Source organism: Oncorhynchus kisutch, linkage group LG12, assembly GCF_002021735.2.
Source record: "Oncorhynchus kisutch isolate 150728-3 linkage group LG12, Okis_V2, whole genome shotgun sequence".
Taxonomy (NCBI): Eukaryota; Metazoa; Chordata; class Actinopteri; order Salmoniformes; family Salmonidae; genus Oncorhynchus; species Oncorhynchus kisutch.
The window spans coordinates 54180238-54190872 of NC_034185.2; the positions used below are offsets into that span (position 1 = coordinate 54180238).

The 10635-nt window shown below is 45.3% G+C and overlaps 1 protein-coding gene across 1 annotated transcript in view; it reads right to left on the reverse strand.

Annotated features, from left to right (window-relative positions):
• Nucleotides 1-10635, reverse strand: part of tenm3 (teneurin transmembrane protein 3) — a 380000-nt gene that overhangs the window by 88794 nt on the left and 280571 nt on the right. The window contains exons 9-12 of the mRNA XM_031836697.1: nucleotides 10280-10381; nucleotides 8212-8406; nucleotides 5961-6161; nucleotides 1793-1978 (exon numbers count right to left, since the gene is read on the reverse strand). Of these exons, the coding sequence (XP_031692557.1) occupies nucleotides 1793-1978; nucleotides 5961-6161; nucleotides 8212-8406; nucleotides 10280-10381 (684 nt within the window). The remainder of the gene's footprint in view (nucleotides 1-1792; nucleotides 1979-5960; nucleotides 6162-8211; nucleotides 8407-10279; nucleotides 10382-10635) is intronic.

Consider the following 10635-nt stretch of genomic DNA (forward strand, 5'->3'; position numbering starts at 1 on the left):
GCACTATATAGGGAATAGTGTGCCATTTCGGACAGAGCCCAACACTCTTCCTAACTGACTCACGTCCCAGCCAACCCCTGCAGGGTTTCAGTTTCAGACTAGGACTCCTTGTGGATGACTTCAAGGAGCATCTGCCTTTGTATTTTGGTGTTTGAAGGCTAAGAAAAAGTGTCTGAAGACTAATAATGAGCCAAAAGGTGTTATTTTCAGGGGAATTAGGCAGCGGTCGGTGCTCCCTCCATAGCCAGAGATCATCAGACACACATTATTGACACAAAAGAAATGAACTCCATGATGATGAGTAGAGTGAGTCAGTGTGTGTGCGCTCGCGTTTTTATGTGTGTGTGCAGAGAGTGTCACGAAACCTGAAAACACACAGCTGGGGGACACCATACATAAAGCCTGTCGCATGCTTCCCAGTCAAAACAGTTTGCGCATATATTATGACAAAATCATGACTTTTTGTTCGTTTTGGTGTTCGGCAGGGTTTTTTCCCCGGCTGTTCGCGCACACAACATTTGTAGTAGCCGAAGTCTACGCCCCTTCGTCGGTGATTGGTCAACATTACTACTCCTAGAAGGACTGGGAACTATGGATGGGATTCTTCAATGAAATGTTTGTTGTCAAAGTTTTAATGCAAATTTGTTCACTTGAGAAATAATGCACCAAACGTCTTAGATGTAAAATTGTGTGACTTATACTTCCTCTGCAAAACCGTCAAAATGTATTACAGATTTCTTGATGAATCTTACATTAATTAGGAGTATTTTGAGGAAGTCTTACTGGGTATGTTGTTGCTACGGCATCTCAAGAGGGTCAAACATTAATATTGCTAAGTTCTGCTAGGAGCAAATCCAACCTAGTATGCGGGCACCTTAACGCTAACTCGACCGCTAAATGAGTGGGGGACACCAACTCTAACTCGGGCTAATTCATCTGATTATTTGTTTGAATAATGAACCAGATCAAAAATAAATACGGCCAGAGATCGAGGCAGAACAGAACACGAGTTCTGTGTGTGTGAGGAGAGAACATGCATTCTGCTCCGCTATCGACTTCATATCAGGGAATCAGCCCACAAAATAAGATTTGCTTGATAACAATTAAGGCAGTTTAGTGATGTAGGGGTTGAGAGGGAAACAATTAACCAAACATGATGTCTCAGTTCTCTTTAGGGCTCGTATCTCTGCATTGTATAGAGGAGGCGTTGGCCTGTTTCAGTGTTTGTTTCACACCCGGCTTAAAAGCTAAACAGCAACGCGCCAGGCATTTACAACGCTGCTCTGTACCCTCTTGTTAAGATCGAGAGCTTGGAACAGGACACACACAATCTATCTTCTCCACACTGCCTTAACTACAGTAAATGTCAGTGTTTTGATGGAGGTTAAAGATCAGCAGCGCCCCATGGGGACTCCGCAGGCCTTCTTCACACAGGTCACGTGAGTGACTACAAAGAGCAGGCTGCAGAGTGGGAGGGAGTTGGCCAGGCCCTTGTAAAGAGAGGGATGGAGAGGTTTGAGAGGAAAGAGGAGACTGGGATCAGATGCTACTTCAGCTGGCTGTTCAAAGCCATATAGACCCACAGGTTGGAGTCCTCCGTGGTGTGAGAGCTGGGGGAATCATGGATGGACAGACAGCTTCAGAGGTAGAGGAGTGTGTGTGATTGGTGTGTGTGTGAGAGAGAAAACGTGTGTGTTTCTTTGTAACGATGTCTTTAATTGTCGACCCATATGATGTATTCATGTGTATGTGTATGGCCACTGTAGGCGTGTGTATTCTTCAGTAGACCTACCGATGTTGCAGTGCTCTCCGGTCCAGCCCTGGTTGCACTCACACTTGCCCTCCTTGCAGACTCCGTTCTTAGTGCACATGGGGTGGCAGGCCTTCTGGTCACAGACTGTACCCGTCCAGCCCTCCTCGCAACGACAGCTGCCCCCGAAACACACGCCGTGGGAGCCGCAGTCCACCACACACACCTCTGTACACACACACACACACACACACACACACACACACACACACACAGACACACAGACACACACACAAAGGAGGAAATGTTAGTGTCAGTGTGTAATGATGTGTAATCGCTAGCTAGTTATCTGGGTGTGCTAGTAGCGTCCACTGTGCAAAGTGACGTCACCCGCTTTGAGACCTAGAAGTGGTTGTAGAAACACATTCATTCATAACAAGCAAAACAGACATAAGGTTTCATCTATCTCTCTGTCAACTGTAGCCAGGCAGGGTCTCCGTTGGCACAATGCTTCCACTATTGTGTTTTGGGCTGGTCAGCGGGTGGGGTCGGGGTCGGGTGGATATGGTTGTCAGCCTGGTATTTCTCAAATAACACCTTGCTACCCTGACACGTCTGTCCCCCGTGGCTGACGCGGAGTAGCATGAAGAATCTGGGAGGTTTTGAAGGTTCCTGGGTGGGGCACGGTGGTGGGTCTGAGGTGTTGGTGTTTGTGATATGGGGTGTGTGTGTGTGTGTGTGTGTGTGTGTGTGTGTGTGTGTGTGTGTGTGTGTGTGTGTGTGTGTGTGTGTGTGTGTGTGTGTGTGTGTGTGTGTGTGTGTGTGTGTGTGTGTGTGTGTGTGTGTGTGTGTGTGTGTATGTATGTATGTGTGCGTGTGTGTGTGTGTGTATGCGTGCGTGCGAGTGGGGGTGGAGGGAGGGCAATGTGGGCAGAAGTGTGATCATTGACTATGGACAGTTCAGGCTATGAGAATAGACATATTGACCTTTACCCCAGACAGGGTAAGAATAGGATAAGGGTAGAGTATGGGTAGACACTGTTTGCCAGCCATCCAGCCAGACACAAGGATTCCAACTGTGCCTGAACCAGAATGACACCCAAATCAATCAACCACAGGTAAATCAATCCTGCTGTAGTGGGGTCCATAGATGGACGCCTGCAAACAATCTGGGCTTGTTTGGTACAGACTACCGACTGATGGAATGTTGTCAGTTGAGATGAAACAGTTTTTGTCTCTGTTCTGTTCTTCAGAGTTTAGACCATTTGAACCAGGAGTGTGTGTTCAAGTTCCTCCAATCACTTTTAGCTCTGAGTGAAAGTGACACTTGTTTTCCATTCGGAGCCTTTTTGTTGCAGTTACATGAAGGCGACAGGAATACCTTTATTGACACAACCTTGAAATATAAACTGAGGGGAGCGGTGTTTGAATTAATTGTTGTTTGCACAAAATATAAGAGAGACACTCAACATCATATTTTTGTCATTTAGCAGACGCTCTTATACAGGACGACTTACAGAAGTGAGTGTACCCATTTTCGTACTGGTCCCCCGGGGGAATCGAACCCACAACCCTGGCATTGCAAGCGCCATGCTCTCCCAATTGAACCACAGTCTCAATTTTTAGTCTTGTGTCTGTTTTGGCAGGTCTGTACGTACAGACAGACAGTCCGAGTTGCAGGCAGCAGATGTCTGGCAGGGTGAAGACTATACTCAGACAGACCCACCCTGGCTAACTACTGTATACTACCTCTTACTGAAACACTGTCCTGTAGAAACACACAACCCAGTAGAACGGATGAGACCTGTGTTAGCGAGTTCACTGTAGTAATACTGGAAGAAAATCCTCATACAATGTTGACTACCTACAGTGCTATAGCACGGGTATAGGAGTAACAGCAAATGATGCCACTTCTTGGACTCTTTGCAGACAGGGACAAATAATCAACCATAGGACCATTGCTATCAGACAGTGGCTAAGAGAAGCAATTCCGATTGAAGTCAGTGTCTAGATAGAAGACATTGATTGAGCGGAGTTCTCTTAGACTAGCTATCAGTCAGTGGCTGGAAGATCGAGCTGTTAATCTCTGAGTCATTCCAGGTAAGACCACAAGACCAACAGACCCCCGACCGCTCAGTCTTTCTCGGTCTCTAAAGTTCCATCAGCCCCCTGGAGGGGCTTCGCTCAGTGTGGGCATCCGCTGCCTGTGGCGAGCTGCCATTACCGCTGTGTGTGAGCGTGTGTGAGAGAGTGTGTTGTGTGTCAGGAAGTGGCGCTGTTCGTCACTGTCATCGCCTTGTCACCGGGGCGGTGTGTGTGCGTGTGTGTGTGTGCGAGACGTGGCGGGCGCTGTGTGAAGCAGGGAGGAGGGAGGGAGGGAGAGAGTGGGCTGGAGGGGTGACCATACTGAGGCTCTGGTCACATCTGTCTGAAGGTCACCGTGGTCCCAGGCGGTCCAGACCAAACTGTCTCAGACAAAACAATAATAAAGACAGAAGAGGGCATATGTTTCTGCTTAACACCCATGCTTCTCCTCTCTCCTATTCCTCTGTTTTTACTTTATTCCATGTCTAAGTCATTATCTCACTCTTTCTCTCTCCAGGGCGATTCCACGCCCGGACAGCCCCAAAAATATTTAGGTTATCTCCAATTTTTACAGGCAATTCTCACACAGAAATGTCATTGGGAGGAAGGATGTTTGACATGCTTTTAACATTGTTATTCGATTTATTTATTTTTGAATCACTCTGCCCACTCTGAAAAATGATATACTTGTAGAGTATATTGTTCCAAACAATCCGTCTTGAAATGAACAAGATAAAAAAGGGTACTTTTGAGATATAAATATTTCTATTTTTGATATTTACCATATCAGAATCTCCACTATAAGGAGTATAATGAGACCAAGATGTTGTCTGTATCATGTACGGTTCACAGATCATAGGGTCTTACACAACGCACGTATAGGTCTAAAAAGGGACTCAAATTTCCACTTCCACATTTTTTTTAAATTTTTTAAAGTGATAGAAATGTCAAACAATCAATATTTTTCGGGCTGTCCTGGTGCGGAATCGCCCTCCATTCACTCTCTCTTTCTCTCAGTCTCTCTCTTTCTCTCCATCCCTCCCTCTCTGTTTTCTAGTAATTATCAGTACTGCCTTATTTAATTGAAACTCAGTGTAATTAACAAACCCACGGCCTTTGCTCTCTCTCCAGCCTTCCTTCTCTTTGCTGGCTGAGCCAGTGTGTTAGAGCCAGATAAACACAGCTTTCTCTCAAATGAAAAATGGATCAGATCGATGTGCTCTCTCTTCTCTAAGGCCAGTTAATATAAAAATCACACTGTGGCCTTCATAACAGCATTAGTCCACAAAGCAGCAGTGAAAAGAGAGAGATAAAGAATGAAAGAGAGAGAGTGATACAGTGGAAGGATATAGCTGGGAAGGCCATGGCACAACTGTGAGAGAAGCTCTGTGAATGTGAATGATATCTTTACTAGATATCCGTCTCCACGTAGTGAATGAGTAGTGGCTAACAAATGTCGTACTCCTGAGTTAACGAGAGGCTAGCATGCTAATGTTCTAACAATGTACCAAATGTAATACTGCTAAGTTAATGAGAGGTTAACATGCTAATGTTCTAATAATGTAACAAATGTAATACTGTTGAGTTAATAAGGCTAGCATGCTAATGTGCTAACAATGTACCAAATGTAATACTGCTAAGTTAATGAGAGGTTAACATGCTAATGTTCTAACAATGTAACAAATGTAATACTGTTGAGTTAATAAGGCTAGCATGCTAATGTGCTAACAACGTACCAAATGTAATACTGCTAAGTTAATGGTAATGTTCTAACAATGTTCTAACAATGTTCTAGCAATGTACCAAATGTAATACTACTAAGTTAACGAGAGGCTAGCATGCTAATGTTCTAACAATGTACCAAATGTAATACTGCTAAGTTAACGAGAGGCTAGCATGCTAATGTGCTAAAAAGGTACCAAATGTAGTACTGCTGAGTTAATGAGAGGCTAACATGCTAATGTGCTAACAACGTACCAAATGTAGTACTGTTGAGATAATAAGGCTAGCATGCTAATGTGCTTACAACGTACCAAAAATGTAGTACTTCTGCGTGAAGGCTTGCATGCTAACAACTAACAACCTTTACCAACATTCAAACAACCTGCTGACACCAACAACGTACCGACGGAGCAGTCGGGGCCGGTCCAGTTGGTGTCGCAGGTGCAAGTGCCGCTTTCGCTCTGGTAGGTGCCGTGGCCGGAGCACTGGTCGGGGCACATGGTCTTGAGAATCTCACAGTTGGTGCCCCCCCAGCCCGGGCTACAGTGGCACTCCCCGTGGATACACACACCATGGACTGAACAGCCAGGGTCCAGGCAGTCCACTGGAGGGAGGAGGGGAAGGAGAGAGAGGTTGATTTGTCACAATTCCCAACCAACTGCTGTCACTTTGGATTGTTGCATAGAGCAAATATAAACATACAGTACACAAACACTCACTGTGGAATTGTGTTTGTGTCGGTGTGTGTGTATACTATCTCTGTGTTTGTGAGTGTCTACAGCTCAGCGTTCAACACCATAGTGCCTACAAAGCTCATCACTAAACTAAGGATCCTGGGACTAAACACCTCACTAATCATCCACCCCTGAGGGGCCTTAGTGTTGAGGATCGGCGTGGCAGATGTGTTGTTGTTTACCCCTACCACCTGGGGGCGGCCCGTCAGGAAGTCCAGGATCCATTGTTTCATCGTTCTCGGTGATCAGGCCTAGAACGATGAAACAACGATGAAACAATGGATCCTGGACTTCCTGACGGGCCGCCCCCAGGTGGTAGGGGTAAACAACAACACATCTGCCACGCCGATCCTCAACACTAAGGCCCCTCAGGGGTGGATGATTAGTCCCCTCCTGTACTCCCTGTTCATCCACGACTGCGTGGCCAAGCACTCCTACATCATCATTAAGTTTGCTGATGACACAACAGTGGTAGGCCTGATCACCGAGAACGATGAAACAACCTATAGGGAGAAGGTCAGAGACCAGGCAGTGTGGTGCCAGGACAACAACCTCTCATTCAATGTGAGTAAGACAAAGGGCTGATCGTGGACTATAGGAAAAGGAGGGCCGAACAGGCCCCCATTAACATCGACGGGGCTGAGGTGGAGCGGGTCGAGAGTTTCAAGTTCCTCGGTGTCCACATCACCAACATCCTATCAAGGTCCAAGCACACCAAGGCAGTTGTGAAGAGGACACAACAACACTTTTTCCCCCTCAGAAGGCTGAAAAGATTTGGCATGGGTCCCCAGATCCTCACCTATTGTATAATGCGCATGTGCCAAATACAATTTGACTTGTCTGTTGATGCCCAGCAACCTGGGGCTGATGCTTGTTGAGCTGCAGTTACTTCCCTCTGCTGTCTCAGTGATGATGGGTCTTAATCTGTCCATTGACTACTGACTGGGTCACAGACCTCACAATAACATTCACTGCAAACTAATTGCATTAGCGTCGGATTGTGGTGCGTGTCAGTAGGAGGAGGTTGGCAGAAATCCATTTTATTGAGCAGTGAAGATGAGATTTTGTCCCATAGGGAAGTGCAATAATTGGATCTAATGTACAGACAGAGCTACCCTTCTGGTGGGTTGTGTTGTAGTCTAGCGTAGCAGGTACATGCAAGGATAATTTAGCTAATCTAATATCCTCCATTCTGTGTGTGTGTGTGTGTGTGTGCATGTGTGTGTGTGTGCGTGAGAGCGAGTCAGTGAGTGTGTGTGTGTCTCAAGCCACGCATCAATGGGGACAGTGATGTAATTCTTTTCTCTGTGAAGTAGAGAGTAGTAATTGTTTCTGTAATACTGAACTATTGGCTGGCGGTAAAGATTATGATGGTGAATGCTGAGCAATCACACACTGACTGGCTGACAAGGAAGGAAGAGGGGAAGAGGATGTGTCTGAACATACACAAACACACACCGAGGAGAGGGGGAAAAGGGCAGGGCAGATCAAAAGATCCCTCTAACAGGAAAAACAATGAGAATCTATGATCTCATGCTAATGGCTTAATACATCTGGCTAAGATGATCTAGCCTATCATGTGCCCTGTCTAAGCATCACGGCTCTACAGAATGACAGCAGCCAATACTTCTGATCTGGCCTATCTACGCTTGGCGGTGCTACACAGTGACAGCAGCCAATACGTCTGAAATCCTTCCTTTTTCCCATCTCCCAATCACTGTTGATGTGTATTAGATATTCTGTACGTATGATACAATACTTTATTGTCCATCTATGGGCTTCCATCCTATTTCTACACTAGATGCAGATAGGCTAGATTATTGTAAAGCCCTTTGTGACAACTGTTGATACAAATACAACTTAGTTGATTGATTGGTTGGTTGGATGATTGATTGATCGATGGATGGACTGATCTCTTACCTTCTTCACAGTTGTCTCCCTTGTATCTGGTGTTGCAGGCACAGACGCCCATGATACAGATGCCGTGTCCCCCACAGTGGATGTCTATACACTGGTTGCTGGGCACGTCACACTCGGTCCCCTTCCAGCCACTGAAGCACAGGCAGCGACCCCTGGAGTACTGGCCGTTACCACTGCACAGCACGGGGCACGAAGCTGCAATGGGACACAGAGGGACAAATGGATGTAAGCGTATACAGCGTGTGTATGTGCATAAATACACACACAGGCATACGCATGATACAGTGAGCACATTCACACATGCATGACAACATAGTCTCATGAGATATATGTTCCATATAAACGTTTTTGCAATATTGTATAGGAATGTTTTTTGTTGGAGTAAAATATTGCATATACATGAGGTCATCAGGTTAAGAGAGATATATACAGGGTGTCACCAGGTTAATAGAGATATATACAGGGTGTCACCAGGTTAAGATAGATATATACAGGGTGTCACCAGGTTGATAAGATATATACAGGGTGTCACCAGGTTAAGAGAGATATATACAGGGTGTCACCAGGTTAATAAGATATATACAGGGTGTCACCAGGTTAAGAGAGATATATACAGGGTGTCACCAGGTTAATAAGATATATACAGGGTGTCACCAGGTTAAGATAGATATATACAGGGTGTCACCAGGTTAATAAGATATATACAGGGTGTCACCAGGTTAAGAGAGATATATACAGGGTGTCACCAGGTTAATAAGATATATACAGGGTGTCACCAGGTTAAGAGAGATATATACATATACAGGGTGTCACCAGGTTAAGAGAGATATATACAGGGTGTCACCAGGTTAATAGAGATATATACAGGGTGTCACCAGGTTAAGAGAGATATATACATATACAGGGTGTCACCAGGTTAAGAGAGATATATACAGGGTGTCACCAGGTTAGTAGAGATATATACAGGGTGTCACCAGGTTAGTAGAGATATATACAGGGTGTCACCAGGTTAAGAGAGATATATACAGGGTGTCACCAGGTTAAGAGAGATATATACAGGGTGTCACCAGGTTAGTAGAGATATATACATGGTGTCACCAGGTTAAGAGAGATATATACAGGGTGTCACCAGGTTAAGAGAGATATATACAGGGTGTCACCAGGTTAAGAGAGATATATACAGGGTGTCACCAGGTTAAGATATATATATACAGGGTGTCGCCAGGTTAAGAGAGATATATACAGGGTGTCACCAGGTTAAGAGAGATATATACAGGGTGTCACCAGGTTAATAAGATATATACAGGGTGTCACCAGGTTAAGAGAGATATATACAGGGTGTCACCAGGTTAATAAGATATATACAGGGTGTCACCAGGTTAATAAGATATATACAGGGTGTCACCAGGTTAAGAGAGATATATACAGGGTGTCACCAGGTTAAGAGGTATATATACAGGGTGTCGCCAGGTTAAGAGAGATATATACAGGGTGTCACCAGGTTAATAAGATATATACAGGGTGTCACCAGGTTAAGAGAGAGTTATATAGTGAGACAGAAAGGGACACAGAAGTCACTTCAGCGGCTCTTCAGTATCATTCAGAGGGAATATAAGCAGAGAGCTGATGAATAGTGATGGATGGAGGGACATTAGACTTTCTAATGACTTGTGAGACCCTTTCCTCTTTGTTTTAGCTCCAGCCAAGCACACAGTGTTGTATAATGATGAAAGGGGAGATGGAGAGAGCCTCCTTGATGGAGGTAGTAGTAGGCAGAGACATAGAGGTACTGACTGACTGAATCAATGTGTGTGTGTGAGTGAGTGAGTGAGTGAGTGAGTGAGAGAGAGAGAGAGAGAGAGAGAGAGAGAGAGAGAGAGAGAGAGAGAGAGAGAGAGAGAGAGAGAGAGAGAGAGAGAGAGAATAGTGTGTGTGCGTCTGTGTGCCTGAATCAATGCCTCCAAGGCTTCTGTTATGTACGCGCCGGGGTAACAATCTACAGCCAATTATGGGAGGAGATAGTGGGTTTACTCCTCTCAAACGACGTGTGTGTATGTGTGCGTCTTACCTCTTGAGCAATCAGGCCCAAGGAACCCTGGGAAGCAATGACACGTTCCAGACAGACAGTCACCGTTGCCATGGCAATTGTGGGGACACTCCATAACGGACTCTGAAGAGAGAGAGAGAGAGAAGTGTTAGTGAGTGTTTGTGTGAGTTAGAGATATGCATACAGCCACAGAAAGAAGAAGACAGAGAGAGTAGCGACATAGACAATAGGAACAACGCCCATATCCTGAAATAGAAGACTGATGATAATTAGCCAGGCAGACCAAAGTACACACACGTACGCACACACACCCTCTCCCTGACTCTATGGTCTAATCACCACCACCCCCATATGCCTGATTGAGACAAACTGGGTCT